We start from the raw sequence: 21,000 nt of genomic DNA, 5'->3' as shown, positions 1-21,000 counted from the left end.
GGGGGCGGGCCGATCGGAAGGCATGGGGCGCCTCATTTACACCAGGCATCAAAAGGCCACAGATTCACAGCCTTGCAGGGGGCTAGCAGGCAGCTGCTGTGTCTAGCATCTCCTACCCCACAACCCAAAGATTTTTAAAATATTTATTTAAATTTTATTTAAAAATTTATTTAAAAACAGAATTTAGAGTACCCAATTCATTTTTTCCAATTAAGGGGCAATTTCACGTGTTCAATCCACCTACCCTGCACATCTTTGCGTTGTGGGGACGAAACCCACGCAAACACGGGGAGAATGCGCAAACACCACACGGACAGGACAATGGGATCGAACCTGGGACCTCGGTGCAGTGAGGCAGCAATGCTAACCACTGCGCCACCGTACTGCCCTCACAACCCAAAGATGTGCAGGTTAGATGGATTGGCCGTGCTAAATTGCCCCTTAATTGGAAATAAAATAATTGGGTACTCTAAATTTATTTATTTTTTAAATAAAGGGATACGGAGAACAGGTAGCGAGGCGGATTTGAGACCAGGAAGAGATCAGCCATGATCTGATTGAATGGCGAGGCAGGTTCGCAGGGTTGAATTGCCTACGTCTGCTCCTAATTCCTATGTTCCTATGTATAAATGAATAAATAAGTGTGTGAATAAAGTATAAAAGAATTCAAGAGAAGCTGCCATTAATCTATTAATAATCATATTGTGGTATATTTTATCATTTGCACATTTGACTGCGTGCCCATTTGGCTCAACTGATAGCAGTCTTACCAATAATTCAAACAGTTGTGAATTCAGGTTTTCTCTCAGAACTTGAACATATAAACTAGGCTGACACTTCAGTGCAATACTGAAAGGTTGCCACTGTTTGGAGGAGTCACCTTGCAGTTAGGATGCTGAACCAAGATTCATACGGACCACAAAAGATCATACACTTCCAATAAGTTTCCCTGGTCATCATTTATGCCTCAGCCAACATCACTAAAAAAACAGGTTAAAGCGGTCAATTATCTCCTCTGCTGTTTCTGGGACCTTGCTGTGTACAAATTGGCTGCTGGCATGACAACAGTGAGTACAGTTCAAAAGCAACTAATTGGCAGTGAAATGCTTTGAGACGCCAGGAGAACTTGAAAGGGATATATAATTGCAAGTTTGTTCTTTCCAATATAATTTGCAAGTGACAAATGTCAGCCTAAGTGACAATATTTTACTAAATGACAATTATGGGCACTTGTGTAAATGTTACACAAAACTATCTTTCTCACTGTTGCAGTCAAACATCTGAGGTAATGCAACAAACACACCTCCCTCCCTTCTCTCACACAGGCATATCACTGTCTGAGATTTGCTCTTCCTGCCTTTACTCAGCTGCACTCATTCCATGGAACAGCTTTGCTTGGTTTAATTTTTGCTTCGGGATTTGATTGTGAACAAATCCCACAAAATCCAATAAGGCACGCTGTTTCACAGGTCCCTATATATCCCCCTATGATAGAATGAAATCCTGTAGGAATTCCAACAAGGGGCTGGCCCACCAAGTCTGCTCAATAGTTTTCTGGATGGATTGTTGAAATTAGCGAGATTTTGGCAGAACCAGGGGAATTCATCAATCTGGTAAATGCAAGCTGACTTTAAGAGTGATGGTAATAACACATGATGGATTTGGGATAGGCATTTAGGAAAGTTCTATTTTTGAGCCCAAGGAGGAATTCTTTCGAATTTAAAGAGAGAATTCAAAATGGTCCATTAGTAACTCCATCAAAACACTCATGCCATCCATTTTGGGTTGCATTCATCTCTTTGCCCCAAGATATCTGGTTGGATCACCAGACTCAGGGTCAAATGGGCCAGACGGATCTTACCAGTGGCACAAACTGGACGATCGACAAAGGACCATTACCTCTGTTCCCTTTAAGATTAATACCGTGGGCGCTTCATGGAGGCTACCAAAACCTACTGGCTTACTCTCAAACAATGCCATAGATCAGCTAATATTCTCTCCTGAGTGTTACATTCCTGATCCTGACTAATATATCAGAATTTCTCTGTTATTTCCTCAACTGCCTCTTTTGAGGGAACTTTAAAGTGTTAGGTCTACTCCCATGATCACCGCTGTTGCCAATGTTCAGTATTATTCACTTCCACACCAAAACCATTCAGGTTAGGAGAGTACATCTTTCATTCTACACAAGTCATAATTCACCTGCAAGCCACTGAGTCACTGACATAAGCAAAAAAAACATTCAAGAAACACATGAAAAACCAAGGAGAGGAGCCAAATAAAAGCCTTTTTTTAGATGATTGAAGGAACAGCCTAAAACTATTGAACCATACAAAGAATACTGGAAAGCTAATTCATTAACTGCCAATCGACGCTCAAAAAACGATTTATTTTTAAAATGTTCCAAAGAATGGTTATCACCTTTCAAGTGTGATTCATTTGGTGGTGCTCTGGCTGAGTCAGAAGGTTGTGGGTTCAAGTCCCACTCCAGGACTTGAACACAATAATCAAAGTTGACGCTCTGGTGCAGCATGAAGGGAGTGTCGCACTAATAATAATAATCTTTGTCACGTAGGCTTACATGAACACTGCAATGAAGTTACTGTGAAAATCCCCTAGTCGCAACATTCCGGCGCCTGTTTGGGTACACGGAGGGAGAATTCAGAATGTCCAAATTACCTAACAGCACGTCTATCGGGACTTGTGGGAGGAAACCGGAGCACCCGGTGGGAGGAAACCCATGCAGACACAGGGAGAACGTGCAGACTCCGCACAGACAGTGACCCAAACTGGGAATCGAACCTGGGATCCTGGCGCTGTGAGGCAACAGTGCTAACCACCGTGCTACATTGTCGGATGTGCTGTGTTTTGGATGTTAAACCAAGGCCCTCTCTGCCCCTCAGGACAAAGTATATTTCCAATGCACTATTTCAAAGAGGGGCAGGGGAGTTATCCCCAGCTGCCTGGCCAATATCCATCATGCAAGCAACGTCACAAAAATGGGTTATCTGGCTATTAAATTGCTGCTTGTGGGATCTTGTTTTGTGCAAATTAGTTGTTTCATAACCCATACAACCAGCGGCTGCTTCAGCTCAGTTGTTCGGACAGCTGGTTTGTGATGCAGAGCGAGGCCAACAACGCAGGTTCAAATCCTGTATCAGCAGACCTTCTCAACATTGCCTGAGGTGTGGTGTTCCTCAGGTTAAATCACCACCAGTCAGCTCTACCCCTCAAAAGGGGAAATCAGCCTATGGTTATCTGGGATTATGGTGACTTTACTTATATTACAACAGCGACTACCTCCCATAAATGCATTTCATTGGCTTCAAAGTGCAACATCCTGTTGTTGAGAAAGGTGCTATATAAGTAAATGCTATTTATCTTTGTGCATTCAGCTGCTGCTGCTTCCCACAGACAGTGGACACCAATGAAAGGTGAGGCCCTCTAGTGACACAGATAATGGTACCGCAAGTTGTTGATGGGATAGTTCATCTGTTTTACTCGTGAAAGTCCTTTTATTTTGTGGACAGACCAGCCATTCCGAATCTGCGTGAAACAAGATAAACCCAAACTATCTCAACTTTCAGTTGCTCCAAAAGTAACCAGAATTGGCCTAATCAGCAAAGCTTAAATCGGTGTCACGCTTCTCAATGCTCAGCCCCCATTATTAGATCCTTTTCTTCTATTGTCACATCTTCTATTGTATCATCAGCAAAAAAGCAACTTGAAGCATTTCCCTTTTTTACAAGCTCTTTGCCATTCATTCCGGATGTGAAAGAGTCAATGCAGATTGAGAAAGCCTCTACAGTCCCAACACAGTACATCTTCTGAATACAGAATTGAGGGGAAATGTTAACGGCTGCAGTGTATGCTGTAAAACACTTGCAGTACCCTGAGGAGTACCGACATAAAACAGATCGCATTGCACTGCAATACCTACTTGTGACTAGAGACATGAATAGACATGTTCACATGTTCTCTATAGCAGCAGCTGCAGCTCAAAGCTCTGAGGTAACATAGTTGTGTTATTATACTATAACAGTTACATTTATTCTTATTCCTGTTACATTGTGCGCAGGGCCTGAACAATAAATCAGTGGATTAATAAGTGTTGTTCATGTAAATCTAAACTGAATTCTTTAATCGAGATTCCCCTCGGGTTTCTCACCTCCCCGAATGCGTTGGCTCCCTCGCTGGGCACAACTTCACGGGTTGCAGTCACCATTCGCGACTTTGACATTCTTCTTGTATGAGTGTTGCGATCTATGCGACTGTGGAGAGCACCTCCTGCCGTGTGAGATCCTCTCCTCACCTGGTGCCCATGCACTTCTCCACTGATAGGCATTGTTTATGGGAACTCTTGATCAGTTTTATTCCCTAACACAGCGGTTGATGTGGCCAACTGTGGTATCCTAAACTTTACAGGCACACAGGTCAACATAATAGGACTTACAAAATTGTAACAGGCAGCTCAGTCCAACCTGCCCATGTCGGTATTCATCCTTCTCATGAGCGCAGTCTTAATTCCATATCACCACCTGGTTTCCATGTACCTTTACCCTAATTTTCTTCAACATATCAAAACTATTCTTGAAAATCTTTACTCAACTCCTCATCCCCAGTACTGCCTTCCACAATCCTCTGTGTAAAAGCTTTCTCCTGCTTTTCTGTGCGAAGTCTCTTACATTTAATCGTATCTAGGAGCCTCATTCGAAACTGCTCAATCACAGCAGTCTGTTTTCCAATTGCTCTGTCCCATTCCTCCATAATTGTAAAAATACATAAAATCATCACTTCATCGCCCTTATGACAGAAATATTCCTAATTTGACTCTGTAATTCTTCATAGTGAGCAGAACCCTAGTGAGCTAAGGATTCAAAACTTGCAGGCTCTCTGAGCTTTTTTATTGAAGGAGTTCTGTTGAAGGCAGATTCAGTTCTCTCGCCGTCAATGGCGTCCATGCCATGGTGGACATCTCCAGAGGCCTGTAGGCACTTGAAACTAACCAATAAGCTGTCAAGTTACCCCTTGAAGAACTGGGTGTTACTCGGTGCGTACGGTCACATGTTACAGGCAGCATGGTAGCACAGTGGCTAGCACAGTTGCTGCACAGCTCCCGGGTTCCAGGTTCGATTCCATGCTTGGGTCACTGCCTGTGCGGAGCCTGCACATTCTCCCAGTGTCTGCGTGGGTTTCCTCCGGTTCTCCGGCTTCCTCCCAAAGTCCAAAGATATGCAGGTTAGGTGGATTGGCTATACTAAATTGCCCTTAGTGTCCAAAAAGGTGGGGTGGGGTTACAGGGACAGGATGGAGGTGTGGGTTTGGGAGGGTGCTCATTACAAGGGCTGGTGCAGACTCGATGGGCTGAATGGCCTCCTTCTGCACCGTAAATTCTATGATTCTATATGTCATGGTGCAACCAACTGCCACTATTCTGCAACTGCATCTTCCACATTGCAACGTAACATGCGCATTCTGCATCCTTCACAATGAAGAGGTGGGTCTTCAGTTGCACCGTGAAAAGCTGCAGCTAAACATTTTGAAATGACTCGTAAATGCATTGTGGCTTCAGCATCTCAGTATCCTGGATTGTGCATGTGCAGCCATGAAAATCATGGGACGTCACCAGATGCAGAACCTGGAGGGAAAATAAACAGTGTCCAACTAGAATGAGCAGTGGCCGGGACAGCACTAGCCTCGAGGTAAAGAACGGAAAATGGCGCAGCAATATCAGGGGCCTGTTATTGTGAAACATTCTGCCAGCCGCTCGTTACACATTAACTGCCTTTTTTACCCACTCACAAATCCAAAGTACCAACTTTCTCTGCCTATCCTCCTCCCCCAGCCCCACCACCTCCAGCAACCCATCCTTCTCCCTCCACACCATCCAAACTTGGATTAAATAAAAAAAGTGACCCCCCCCATGCGATATCGGTAGATACAATATGTAACCCTCAAGAGATTATTTGGTATCAGGCAAACTCAAGCTAATGTATTCAAAGACGCTGCTCAAAATGAAAGAAAAAGAATTGGGAAATCTTGTATGCAAAAACATGTCTGCATCAGTGCAGCATATTAAATTGCTTGCAAGTTCCATCAAACATAGCAGGATTATATAGGAGGGCAGCACGGTGACACAGTGGCTAGAACATAGAACATACATTGCAGAAGGAAGCCATTTGGCCCATCGAGTCTGCACCGACCCACTTAAGCCCACACTTCCATCCTATCCCCGGAACCCAATAACCCCCCTAACCTTTTTGGACATGAAGGGCAATTTATCATTGCCAATCCACCTAACTTGCACGTCTTTGGACTGTGGGAGGAAAGCGGAGCACCCGGATGAAACCCACGCAGACACGGGGAGAACGTGCAGACTCCGCAGTGACCCAGCGGAGAATCAAACCTGGGAGCCTGGTGCTGTGAAGCCACAGTGCTATCCACTTGTGCTACCGTGCTGCCCTGCTGCTTCACAGCGCCTGGGACCCAGGTTCAATTCCAACCTTGAGGAAGTGTCTGCGTGGAGTTTGCACATTCTCCCGTGTCTACGTGGGTTTCCTCCCACAATCCAAAGATCTGTAGATTAGGTGGACTGGCCATGATAAAATTGCCCCTTAGTGTCCAAAGATTAGGTGGGTTTATGGTAATAGGGTGGGGGTGTGGGCCTGGGTAGGGAGCTCTTTCAGAGGATCAGTGCAGATGGGCCAAATGCTCTCCTTCCGCACTGTAGCGTTCTGTGATTCTATATGCCCTGTCCAAATAGAATTACAATATATTTACTGCAACAACATAATCCACATATTTTGTGTATATCTTTGACAAACTTTTAAGCACTTCCCTGAAGTAAAGTGCACGTCCTTTACACCAGATAATTGGTTCCAGCTTGGATCAGGATAGTGTGATCGAAATGTAACCGTGCAAACTTTATCACTCAGCTGGACAGGATCAAATTACTGACCTGGCCCATGTGCCGCCAACCACAGAACTTTGAATCATGCCTGCCAACACTTAAGCCAGATTCCAGTTCTTATTACTCTGCAGGCAGCTCTCAGGATGAAGTGGAGCGTCCAGATTCCCTGCCGCTGAGAAAGAGATGCTGAGCAACTACAAACGCACCATGTTCTAAGCTGTCCTGCCCACACATCTGCGGCTGGTGCTGTCCACCGAGGGTTAACAAGTGAAAGGGGAAAATTGCCTCTTCCCAAAATCATCTCGGGTCATCCTCTGAGACAGTCCTTCCCCGGAGTATTGGAAAAACATGTTCAGTGCTTGTTCAGCACTGACAAGGATGTTAGAATAATCTGGTGGACGAGGATGAATGAACATATACATACACGTGAAATCTTTACACTAAATAAAGTACAATATTTGCATTTATGCGTTTTATCATTTAAAAGAATGAAAAAGAAATGAAATGAAAATCGCTTATTGTCACAAGTAGGCTTCAAATGAAGTTACTGTGAAAAGTCCCTAGTCGCCACATTCCGGCGCCTGTTCGGAGAGAGCCAGGTATTGTTTACTCTTCCCATAGTTCCTTGAAGATGAATAATCTGACATGCAGAATGAGAAGACACGATCAGTACAGGTATTATTTCATGTCCAATTATAGTCTGTCATAAAATGACAATGTATAAATGTGAGGAGTTCTGAATGCACAATTCTTTTAAGCACGGCCACTTCCCCTTCATCACCTCAAGAATGGCTGGACGGAAGGTTGGGAATCTGGTAACCTGACATCACATCAAACACCCATCAACTCTTTGTACAAGGCACAGACAGCACAGAACCCGAAGCTCACCCCCCGCCCCCGCTTTGATTCAGAACCCCGGACCAGGCACAACCTGCTCCTGATCTGACTCTTCCTCCTGATCATTTACCTGAGAATGGACTGGCCGCTGCTTTAGCTCCTGAAATCATGCTTCTGCTGCGGAGAAGCGCGGGAGCAGAAATTCATTGTGTTGCAAGCAGTCTGCTGCTCCAAAACCTCTCTACCTGCAGATGCCGGAAAGAATGCTCCCACCATCTCTCTGCCTCTGCCGCTTCAAAGTAAAATGCAGGGGCGTGGGGAGCGGCGGGGGGGGGGGGGGGGGGGGTGTGACGGCCAAGCCGGCGAGCGAGCAGGAATACTCCTGCTACCAAGATTCTCCACTGCAGCATTATTTAGGTTGAAGCACGTGATCGCAGCTACTGAGTGTTATAACTTGAGGTTTTTTAAATCGCTGACGGAAACAAAGTGCAGATGGATATATAGATACATGGATCTCGATACTGCCAGCACACTTTCCCATGTCTCAGGCTTTCGGGGCTTTGCAACTTCTTCCGATACTTTCCACGCACAGCGACCCGGAGCAGCCACAGAACTGTCAGTTCAGCTGCTCTGCCGTGGGGAGAGCGGGAGGATCATCCACCCGGCCTTCCCCAGCCTGCTCCAACTCAGCCAGCAGGGCAGAGCAGCGCCTCTTCACTTCGATCTGCACAGACCTTCCTTCCTTCCCTCTCTCCCTGCCTTTCTCTCTCTCTCTCTCTACCGCCTTCCTTCCCTCCCTTTTCTTCACCTCAAGATTGGAGGCGCTTGTCACCCTGTTAAGTTTGCACATTCTCCCCGTGTCTGCGTGGGTCTCACCCCAACAACCCAAAAAGATGTGCAGGCTAAGTGAATTGGCCACGCGAAATTGCCCCTCAATTGGGAAAAAAAAGAATTGGGTACTCTTAAAAAAAACCTGAATTGAAGACCTAATTTTCTCTGCTGATAAACATTAACTTTCTGATCTAACCTCTCGAGCGGCGGGACCGTTGCTTCTTTTCAACATAAATTTAAGACGCTTCAAGCGCTTTTAAACATTTAATTTCAGCAACTGCATAAATACACTTCGCAATTCATTCAACAACAAAAGAAGCCCCATCGCGTTGAATATCCACAATCAATTGTTGCGGGTTTATCTTTAACCATTTCAGCGATATATTCCCCTCTTCAACTTTCAAAGGACCCCCTTGTTTGGGAGGGGGCCGTTTCGGACCTTGTGCGATGCTGCTGTCAAACTGGGAAATCATTCAAAGCGACGGGAACAGAAAAAACAAATCAGGGAGGGTGCAAAAGGGGCTGTGGATTCCCTCTCACGCAGTGTCACAACAAAGTCACCCACCACCCCACCCCCAAGATTGAATATGAGCGTCTCTCGACAAATCCGGAACACGATAAGGGATCATTTGCAAACCAAACTCTTGCAAAACTACCACAAAGGGTAATTGGGAGGAGAACTTCCATGTTATCATCCCCTAGCAACGTCTGGTTTTTGAAATTAGTGTTAATACTATTGTATGCGGGAGAACTGTGCAACTGACGCAGGGAACCCGCGCAAGAAAGAGAAGGCTCACCTTCTCGGGGCTGAGATGAAAATGCAAAGTAGAAAGCAAATTCATTATCGGAACACCAGCATGGATTTTGATTGCCACAGAATCACAGAATTCTATTCTGTGGGCGGCCCGGTGGCACAGTGGTTAGCAATGCTGTGTCACAGCTGCAGGGACCCAGGTTCGATTCCGGCCTTGGGTGTCTGCGCGGAGTCTGCACGTTCTCTCCGTGTCTGCATGCTTTTCCTCCGGGTGCTCCGGCTTCCTCCCACAGTCCAAAGATGAGCAGGTTGGGTGAATTGATCAATTGCCCCTTAATGTCCAAGGGGAACGGGGTGGGGTTACGGGGATAGGGTCGAGGTTAGGATACCCTTTTGGAGTTCAGTGCAGACTCAATGGGCCGAATGGTCTTTTTTTGTGCTGTAGGGTTTTTATGATTCTACAGCACAGAAATCAGGGGTGTGTGTGGGGGGTGGGGGGCGGTAGTGCCGTGTTAATGTCACTGGGCTAGTAATTTGGGAGCAGTGGTTCAAATCCCACCACGGCAGCTGGTGACATTTAAATTCAATTCAATCTGGAAGCCTAGTCTCAGTAATGGTGACCATGACATCTATTACTGGTTGTTGTAAAACCCATCTGGTTCACTCACATCCTTTAGGGCAGGTAATCTGCCCTCCCTACCTGGTCTGGCCGACATGTGACTCCAGACCCACAGCAATCTGGTTCATAGATTTCATAGAATTTACAGTGCAGAAGGAGGCCATTCGGCCCATCGAGTCTGCACCGGCTCTTGGAAAGAGCAACCTACCTAAGGTCCACACCTACACCCTATCCCCATAACCCAGCAACCCCATCCAACACTATGGGCAATTTTGGATACTAAGGGCAATTTAGCATGGCCAAGCCACCTAACCTGCACATCTTTGGACTGTGGGAGGAAACCGGAGCACCCGGAGGAAACCCACGCACACACGGGGAGGATGTGCAGACTCCACACAGACAGTGATCCAAGCTGGAATCGAACCTGGGACCCTGGAGCTGTGAAGCAATTGTGCTATCCACAATACTACCGTGCTGCCCGTTCAGTCTGAAATGCTCTCTGAAAAGGCCTGCCAAGCCATTCAGTTGAAGGGCAATTAGAGATGGGCAACAAATGCTGGCCTTGCCTTTGATACCCACATCCCATGTAAGAATTTATTTTTTGTTCATGGGATGCGTTGAGCCTGGATCAGCTTTCGTTGCCCAACGCTGAAGGCATTTAGGAGTCAACCACATTGCTGTGGATCTGGAGTCACATGTAGGCGCGACCAGGTAAGGACAACAGATTTCCTTCCCTAAAGGACATTAGCAAACCAGAGGGGTTTTTATGACAATCAACAATGGTTTCATGATCACCTTTAAATGGTTTCATGATCACCTTTAAACTTTTAATTGCAGATTTTTATTAAGTTCAAATTTCACCATCCCATCGTGGTGGGATTCAAACCCAGGTCCCCAAAGCATGATTCTGAGTCTCTGAATTACTAGTCCAGTGACAATACCACTCCGCCACTGCCTCCCTTAAAAAAAAACCATTGAATCTGTGATGGCTCTTTCAAAGAGTAATCTTCAGTCCCATTCGTCCTGCACTTTGCATTTTTTTCTCCTTCAAGTATTTCTCCAATTCCAGTTTATATTTTTTAAATGTTTTTATTAATTTTTTTGTGGCATACAAAACAAGGAAAAGTGTGGACAAACAGTAGGAGACAGAGAATAAAGAAAAATATTCACACATTGGTCGGGTTCAATTATTTCCATACATGCATTGTCGTTCTTTTTCTTTCATTATTTACAGTGGTGGTTGCGATTTCCTGTTTTTCGTTCCCCATTGGTTTTTTGGTTCTGGCTGTTTCCCCTGCCCCCCATCTTATCCTTCCCTACTCCCCACCCCCCTTTGGTCATTTGTCTTGCCTTCTTCCCTCATCTGTGCTCATGCCCTGCTCCTGGTGTGATACTGCTTCTCATGGTGGGGACTCTGGAGCAAAGCACTGCACAGGGTCAACTCCACCTCCACATGCGCAAGGCTAAACCTAATGCAGCTAAAAGTGGTACACAGAGCCCACTTAACCAGAACCCAATTGAGCAGGTTCTTCCCGGAGGTGGAAGACAAAAGCGAACGGTGCCAAGAAGGCCCGGACAACCATGCCCACATGTTCTGGGCTTGCCCCAGACTTGTTGGGTTTTGGACAGCCTTCTATGAGGCAATGTCCAAGTGGTGGGGATGAAGGTGGAGCCCTGGCCAAGAGCGGCAATCTTCAGGGTATCAGAACAACCAGATCTCTTCATGGGGAGGAGGGTAGACGCCTTTGCCTCCCTAATCGCCTGCCGGAGAATCCTGCTTGGCTGGCAGTCAGCAGCACCACCTAAAGCTGCAGACTGGCTGTCCGACCTATTGGAATTTCTCCAAATAGAGAAAATGTAATTTGCCATCCAAGGGTCGGAGGAGGGATTCCACAAAACATGGAAGCCATTTACTTGGTTGTTACAAGATCTGTTTGTAGTCAACAGCCAAGAAACCAAAGTATAGGAGAGGGTAGTCATGACACAGCAAAGAGTGGTTGGTTGGGGGGGGGGAGGAAGAGGGAGGGAAGGACACATGGAACCCAACCATGCCTAACAAACGAAGCAGGAACAGTATCCAATTCCATTTTAAAGATGTGGTACCCTCAATAACGACGCTTACGAGTGTAAACGGTAAAGAAGGCTTTAATAGACTAAGAACTATGCCAGAGCCGAGACGTGTGCTAACTGCTGCACAGCCCACAAGGCAGCCCCTTATATATGGCTCACAGATGGGCAGAGTCCCCAGGGTTCCAAGCCCGGTCTTAAAGGGGACATCACCTTACATGATGACAAGGCAGTAACTGTTCATCACAAAAGACGACTATTGAATCTGTATCACCAACACATCAGGCAGGCAGTGTTTGCCAAATCCTAACTACTTAGGTAAAAATGGGTTTCCTCATGTCACCTCTAGTTCTTTTGCCAATCATCTTAAATCTGTGCCCTATGGTTATCGATCCATCAGTCACTGTGAACAATTTCTTTTTATTTACTCTATCCAAGCCCTTCATGATTTTCAATATCTCTATTAAAGCGCCTCTTATCCTTCCCTAAGCTAAGGAGAACAAGCCAACTTCTTCCATCTATCCACATAACTGGGATCGCCGGTCCCTGGAAACATTGCAGTAAAGCTCTTCTGGACCCTCTCCAAAGCCTTCACATCCTTCCAGAAGGGTGCTGTCCAGAATTGGATGCAATACCGCAACTGGGGTCAAACTATTATTTTATATAGGTTTTGCATAACCGCCTAGCTCTTATAATCTTGGTCTCTTATTGTTAAGCCTAGGATTAAGCCATGCTACATTAACGTCTCTGTTTATCTGTCCACCTTCAAAGATTTGTGTACAAACACCTTCATCTTGCACCCCTTTCAAAATTGAACTATGTAGTATAGACTGTCCTTCTTCATTCTACCTACAATTCATATAACCTCTCAATTATGTGCATTAGATATAATCTGCCAAGTGTCCATGTTTAGAACTAATCGCGATTGCTGACCTGTTTCTGCAGCTATAATGGAGCGTTATACTATTTATTGGCCCTACCGTTTTGGAGATGTTAAACTGAGGCTCTTTCTGTTCTCTAAGCTGGATATAAAAGAGCCCAATCGTTATTTGAAGGACAATAGCTCAGGTCTCCCAGGCCAGTGGTTATCCCCTCAAACAACAACAATAAGGTAGAGTGTCTGGCAATTTATTGCACTGCTGACCTTGCAAAGCACAAATTGGCTGCTACATTTACCGAAAGTACAACACTTGAAATGTACTTTCTTGGCTGCAAAGTACTTTGGGAAGTCATGAGTTTGTCAAAGGTGCTGTATAAATGCTTTCTGCCTTACACATTAGGAGTTGTTGGTTTTGAAATGATACAGCACTACTTATACAAAAGTCAGGAGGCACTTCGCTAAATTTTGAAAGTATAAAGCTTCTACTGAGGAAGACTTAATGATACAGAAAGGGAATTGGAACGACAAGTTGAGAGATCGGAACTCTCAACGAATGCACCCGATAGTTTCATTCTCCAGGAATAAGTTACCCAGGAAGCTCACTGAAATGGGCAATATAAATGGTTTCTTCAGTTATTGGATGTACCTAGTGAGAGGAGGTTTTGGTGAGAAGGTGGCTGAAGTGTCAAAGTAAATTGGGTTTCTTAGGTCTAATGCAGCTTTTGTGTTCTATTGTAGTTCTCACTCGGTTTTACTCAAGGGCCAGCTTGATGGTTTCGCTGTCTTGCTCTTGGGGGACAGAGGGTGTATATGGAGAAGGATCAGGGGACTGGACAGCTGGTTTGTGATGCAGAGCGAGGCCAACAGCACGGATTCAATTCCCATACCTGCTGAGGTTATTCATGAACACCCTGCCTTCTCTACCCTGCCCCTTGCCTGAGATTTGGTGATCCTCAGGTTAAATCACCTCCAGACAGCTCTCCCCTTTAAACGGGAAAGCAACCTATGGTCATCTGGCACTATGGCGATTACTTTATGGAGGAGGAAGATAGTGTGAAACATAGAAAATAGGGGCAGGAGGGGGAGGCCATTCGGCCCTTTGAGCCTGTTCCACCATTCAATATCATTGCTGATCTTCCAACTCAATAGTCTAATCCCGTTTCCCCCCCCCCCCCCAATAGCCTTAAATTCCCTTCACCCTAAGTGCTATGTCTAACTGCTTCTTGAATACATACAATGCTTTGGCCTCAACTCCTTCCTGTGGGAACAGATTCTACAGACTCACCACTCTCTGAGTGAAGAAATGTATCCTCATCTCTGTCCTAAATGGTCTACCCCATATCCTCAGGCTGTGACCCCTGATTCTGGACACCCCTACCATCTGGGACATCCTTCTTGCATCTACCCTGTCTCGTCCTGTTATAATTTTACAGGTTTCAAGAGCAGCACGGTGGCGCAGTGATCAGCACTGCTGCCTCACGACGCCGAGGTCCCAGGTTCAATCCCGGCTCTGGGTCGCTGTCCGTGTGGAGTTCGCACATTCTCCCCGTGTTCACGTGGGTTTCGCCCCCACAGCCCAAAGATAGGCAGAATAGGTGGATTGGCCACGCTAAATTGCCCCTTGATTAGAAAAATGAATTGGGTATTCTAAAGTTATATTAAAAAAAAATTTTTTAACAGGTTTCAATGAGTTCCTTCCTCATTCTTATGAACTCCAGCGAATACAATCCTGACCAATTCAATCTCTGTCCCACCATCCCAGGAATCAGCCTAGTAAACCTTCACTGCGCTCCCTCTTTCGCAAGAACATCCTTCTTCAGATAAGGAGACCAAAACTGCACTCAATATTCCAGGTGTGGCTTCACCAAGGCCCTGTATAATTGTGGCAAGACATCCCTCTACTCTAATCCTCTTGAAATGAAGTTCCGTACTTGAACCCTTCGCAATGAAGGTCAGCATACCATTTGCTTCAAACAAAAATAGAAAATACTGGACAATCTCAGCAGGTATGACAGCATCTGCGGAGGGAGAAGGGAGCTAACATTTCAAGTCTGGATGACACTTTGTCAAAACTTTTGCTCCCTTCTCTCTCCGCAGATGCTGTCAGACCTGCTGAGATTGTCCAGTATTTTCTGTTTTTGTTTCAGATTTCAGCATCCGCAGTAACTTGTTTTCATATACCATTTGCCTTCTTTACCGCCTGCTGCAACTGCATGCTTACCGTCAATGACTGTACGAGGACACCCAGGTCTCATTGCATATTCCCCTCTCCTAATCTATGGCCATTCAGATAATTGTCTGCCTTCTTGTTTTTCCGACCAAAGTGGATAACCTCTCATTTATCCAATATATACTGCATCTGCCATGCGTTTGCCCACTCACTCAACGTGTCCCAATCACACTGAAGGACCTCTGCAACGACCTCACAGCTCATCCTCCCACCCAACTTGGTATCATCTACAAATTTGGAGACATACATTTTATTACCTCATCTGAATCATTAATATCTAAATAGAAGCCTAAATAATTAATATATATTGTGAATAGCAAGGGTTCTAGCACTGATCCTCAGGAGTCACTGCCTGCCAATCTGAACTTTGTATAGTATTCTGGTTGACTTCCCTTTGAGGCAGTAAAGAGTAAGCATTACTGGGATCTCTCTCCCTGCTGCAGGACATTAAGTGGTTGCATGACTCTACAGATGAAGAAGAGAATGTGAAGTTGCACCTGGAGGCAAAATGTGAAGAAATAGCTCAAAAGTGAAAAAAAAAACACACAAATTTTCTAAGAAGAAATAGTGCTACTCAGAGAGCTACATGGAGTATTTGGTAATCCATAGAATCCCTACAGTGCAGAATCAGGCCATTTGGTCCATCAAGTCTGCACCGACCCTCTGAAAGGGCATCCTACCTAGGGCCAATCCCCCGCCCTATCCCCGAAATTGCACCTAACCTGTACATCTTTGGAAAATAAGGGTCAATTTTAGCATGGCCAATCCACCTAACCTGCACCTCTTTGGTCTATGGGATGAAACCGGAGCACCCAGAGGAAACCCAGACACGGGCATAATGTGCAAACTCCACACAGACAGTCACCCAAGGCGAGTCGAACCCAGCAGTGCTAACCACTGTGCCAATGACAGAGTCATTCACAATGCCGAGAGCGAATTCGATAGAGCATCTAAAGAAGAAAAAATGTGAAAGGGTTTGATAAATAAGCAGGGAAGAGGATTAGGGCGGCACGGTGGTACATTGGTTAGCACTGCTGCCTGACAGCGCCAGAGACCTGAGTTCAATTACGGCCTCGGGTTCCTGTCTGTGTGGGGTCTGCATGTTCTCCCCGTGTCTGTGTGGGTTTCCTCCGGGTGCTCCGGTTTCCTCCCAAAGTCCATAGATGTGCGGGTTAGGTGGGTTGGCCATGATAGATTGCCCCTTAGTGCCCATGGATGTGTAAATTAGATTAAGGGGTTATAGGAAAAAGGTAGGGAAGTGGGCTTGGGTGGAGTGTTCTTTCAGAGGGTCGATGCAGACTCGATGGGATGAATGGCCTCCATCTGCACTGTAGGGATTCTATGATGCTATGAAATTGGTCTGTGCAGCGAGCACTGGTACAAGCATGGCGCCTGAAAGACGTCTTCCATTGCTGAAATCTCTATGATTCTACCATCATGACCATGTGGGAGCACAGAACATTTCCACTCAAAGGCCAAGAGATATTCCTTGTGGGCCAGAGGTTCTTCTATAAACTCCAGATAACAGCCACTTTAAAAATCTTCTTATCACGGAGCACGAAAACATCAATACAGCAACTCAGTTGATCTGGCACAGATAATTTTACACCACTGACTATGTCTTTGGGTGAGAAGTGCTGGCGGGGACTGTATCCGGTGTAAAGAGTATTATAAAACAGGTACTTGGCAGATACTTTATGCATTTCTCTGGAATCAAAATGTGGTACTGCTCCACAAAGGCAATAATGCATGACATCAATAGCATCCCAGCAGCAACAGAACACATATAGCTACGCCCAATATTATGGCAGTATACTGTCCAGAGCAGTGCCAATGGGCACATTTCTTATTGCATTTCACATGCCATGTGAACAAATGGGTCGAGGGTGATCCTTCAATAGAGTCAAAATTGATTAAAAAATCCCCAGGAGCTATAATGTCACATACTAATTTTATACAGGTTTTTAATTGCAAAGAATGGATGCCATAAAGTGCCTCAAACCTTTTTCTAAAATTGGATGAATTCAGCAATATTCACTGATTCCTCTAGCTGGTCTTTCAACTGAACTGTTGAAATCAAAGCTTCTTTCTATAACCGGTAAAAGTCTGGTTTTTAAAAATACCAAGGACTTTCTTCATTTTAGGTGGATCGATATTTGAGTTATTATTCAAGATTTACAGCATTTCCTTTAACACTTATTTAAATGTCAGGCAAATTCCTTTATTACGCAAAGTTATACTCGCAGCAAGTTAATCCATTTACAAGACGTAATCCAAGGGAGAGAACCAGAGAGGTTTACAGCAAAGAAGGGGGCCATTTGACAGACTAATGTTATCTGTGCTGTCCCCTTTATGCAGCATTCAAAGACTAATCCTATTGCACCCTTTCTCTTCATGGTCTAGTGCCATCCTCTACTTCAAAGGTATATCCAAGTTTGCCTGAAAAGGGGCGATGGTTTCTTGCCCCTTCACTGCTTACAAGAAAAGCATTTTATGTTATGAATTTTAAATTGCTGACAACCAGAGGAAATAGTTTCTCTGCTCACTCTATCAAAACCATTCATCATTGGAAAACCTCTATTAAAATCTAAATGATACCAGGAAGGTCTGACATTCGATCCATTGTCTGGGTTGAGTTGTTGAGTTACTTGATCTGACCCAGGTGGCAGAAGTGGTCTACAATTTGCTTCGACGACCCCTGAGCTCAGAACATGAAAAAAAGTCAGCCAGTCTCCCCACCTCCTCATGGGTTGTCAATAACTTGTCAGGAAGAACATGTGTGTGTACCCATATGTGAACAAGACAGGATATGCCTTAGCCACAGTCCTCCCAGGTTGGCTAACCCTCTTGTCAAAAGATCACGCATGACGAATAGCCACTCAGCAAGGTATGGGAGGGCAGCAATCATCTGTAAACCCGATGAGAGTCAGTGGCCTAGGTTTTCCAGATGTTACCCTGACAGTAAGCCATTAAAATGAATGGCTTACCATCAGAATTACGCCAGCACGTCTTTGTGAACCCGGGGGGGGGGGGGGGGGGGGGGGGGGGGGCAGAAGATACGGGGGCTGAGGAAATAAGATGGCAACTTAAGATGATCTTCTGGACGTCAAGTTAGCAAATATAAAATCCAGCTCTTAATAAGCAGCAACAACAATTCCATTACATTTATAATGAAGTGTTTATTTTTAAAATAGTGTACTCTCACTCTGCAGATCATTAACTGAAGATGGATGCAATAAAAGGGCACTGACTGACGCCAAACAAGAGTGAGTCTTAGGCTGGGCAGATTTTGTCCCTCAGGGGAGGTTCTTGAGGAGTGCCCAAGACCGTACACACACAGCACTTAGAGAAACACGATCCCCTCGGCAGCACCGGCAAGAACACAGACCGCACCGGTTTACACTTATCAACAGCAAGCCCAGTCACAAACACCAAAACACTTAGGGCTTGCACACAAGGATGTTTTAACAAACTGGTGATGCCTTTTCTGTCAATTCATAAAAGTCAGAGTAAACAAAAGGCTGGCAGCACAGTTACAGACAGACACATTGATTGCATGCCCCACGCAAGACTTTTACAGTCTGACTTTTTCCTGGGCTCCCTATTTCTGTACTTTATTTTGTGCTCAAAATTATTTTCATTCCAACTGTGAGCGGTGATGGGATTACTTGGAGGAGGAGTTCGGAAGGGTTGCAGAGCAAAACAATGTGACGGAGATGAATTTAAGTGGGCAGATCTATTGAGGTTAATTTAGTTCCTTTTCAGTCAGACTCGCTGACTCCACAAGCTCATTCTCCACAGTCAGGACCGGTTCTTTTAGATATGAATGTAACATAATGAGCAAGACATCTATTTAAGAGTGTTCTCTGAGGTGGCTCTGTGATTCAGATGTCAGTTGCGCAATTGTGAGGGCAGCACGGTGGCGCAGTGGTTAACACTGCTGCCTCCACTGTTGCCTCATGGCGCCTGGGTCCCAGGTTCGATCCTGGCTCTGAATCACTGTCCGTGTGGAGTTTGCACATTCCCCCCCTGTCTGCATGGGTCTCACCCCCACAACCCAAAAAGATGTGGAGGGTAGATGAATTGGCCACGCTAAATCACCTCTTAATTGGAAAAAAAGAATTGGGTACTCTAAATTTCAAAAAATAAAACATTTAAGTTCTGGGTTCTGAGTGTGGTCCATGAGACATTATTCTGACTGTTGCCCACACTCAGGGTTTCCAAAATCCGCTGATTTTAGTCTGGTTAGTTCTTTTTTCCTATTGGTATGACTGAAGTGCATGTAAAGCAAGGACAAGGGAAGTGAGGTGCCTGCTGATTGCTCACAACATTGACTGTGAGAGCTGTGCACACCCTCTGGATCCACAGTGTAAATATATATTTTGTTTTACCACATGTAGTTGATTATAGTTCTATTAATATATAAGTTAAGCATTTTCTATAATTAGTTCTGAAATATTTGGCATGTTTTAAATATATTTAATCTTATTCATGGGGTCATGGTTAGTGAACAAGCCTGATTTCAAGTCTTGAAGGAAGGCCACTCAGGCGGCCCACTCACTAGCCTAGGTTGCCCATTACTATAGCTGTGGTTCAGAGGTTGCACGTTCAGCTCAGCTGGACATAACCATTTGAAGAGCAGTAGGGGAGTTCTCACTGGTTTTTCATTTAAAAAAATAAATTTAGAGTACCCAAATCTTTTTTTCAAATTAAGGGTCAATTTAGCGTGGCCAGTTCACCTATCCTGCACATCTTTGGGTTGTGGGGGTGAGACCCACGCAGACACGGGGAGAATGTGCAAGCTCCATACAGACAGTGACCCAGGGCCAGAATTGAACCTGGGTCTTCAGTGCCGTGATAGAACCAGGCATTTGGATTCGATTCTGACCTTGGGTGGCTGTGTGGAGTTTCCAAGTTCTCCCGATGTCTGCCTGGCCTCTTGGTGCTCCGCTTTCCGCCCACAGTCCAAAGATATGCAGATTAGGTGACGTGGCCATGCTAAATTGCCCCTTAGTGTCCAGAGATGCGCCGGTGGGGATAGAGAGATAGGGTGGGGGTTTGGCCTAGGTAGGGTGCTCTTTCAGAGGGTCGGTGCAGACTCGATGGGCCGAATGGCCTCCTTCTGCACGGTAGGAATTCTATGATTCTACGATAAAGTGTAATGCACCTCCCGAGGCCATGAAACACGGGGCTGGATTCTCCGCAGCCCCACGCCAAAATCGCGTTCGGCAGGGTGGGGGGGGGGTGGCAAATCCAAATTCACACCGAAATCGGGCCCGGCGATTCTCCGGGATCCGAGAATTAGCGTGATCGCGGAGTACTCCGCGCGGCTGGGGGCCCATTGACAGAGGCCAGCCCAGCAATCCTCCACTCCCGGCCGAGTTCCCGACTACGTGGAACTAACCTGCTATTGCCGGTCGGAATACTCGCATGACGGCTGTGGAGTCAGTTCGCGGCTGCCTTGGTGGATGGCAGTGGATTGGACACTGGTGGGGCCTTGCCCGGGCGCGCGGCCTAGTTTTTATGTGTGGCTCCATGGTCTGAGTCCACCATGGTGCTCGGTGTGGCCGCTGGAGGCCGCTGCCGTGCGCATGCACGGACACAAAACCGGAAGTGCGAGGCCCGTATCCACAGCTAAAGCTGTGTGAATTACTCCAGGTCCCTGCTAGCCCCCTGCAGGGCATTGAATTAGCTGATCTTTTTTGCCGGAATTTCAGGAGTAAAACTCCAGCGTTTTTACACCGGCGTGGGGACATAGTCTCATTTTGGGAGAATCCAACCCATGGTCTATAAAAGCAAGGGGCGAAATTCTCCGGTATCGGCGCTATGTCCGCCGACCGGCGCCAAAAACAGCGCAAATCAGTCCGGCATC

The 21,000-nt window shown here is 45.8% G+C and overlaps 1 protein-coding gene across 28 annotated transcripts in view; it reads right to left on the bottom strand.

Moving 5' to 3' along the window:
- LOC140429166 (teneurin-3) overlaps positions 1–21,000 on the bottom strand; it is a 3,593,949-nt gene that overhangs the window by 506,034 nt on the left and 3,066,915 nt on the right. The window contains exon 1 of one of the 28 annotated variants that reach the window (XM_072515827.1): positions 7,878–8,036. The exons of 26 other annotated variants lie outside the window; for them this stretch is intronic. In XM_072515827.1, coding sequence (XP_072371928.1) covers positions 7,878–7,917 — 40 coding nt within the window. In that variant the 5' untranslated portion in view covers positions 7,918–8,036. Of the gene's footprint in view, positions 1–7,877; positions 8,037–21,000 lie in introns of those variants that run through there. One more of the 28 variants, XM_072515832.1, reaches the window with a different exon arrangement.

This window comes from Scyliorhinus torazame, chromosome 9, assembly GCF_047496885.1.
Source record: "Scyliorhinus torazame isolate Kashiwa2021f chromosome 9, sScyTor2.1, whole genome shotgun sequence".
Taxonomy (NCBI): Eukaryota; Metazoa; Chordata; class Chondrichthyes; order Carcharhiniformes; family Scyliorhinidae; genus Scyliorhinus; species Scyliorhinus torazame.
Note: the sequence above shows the minus strand (reverse complement) of the source record. Positions and strands in the feature narration are given on the sequence as shown.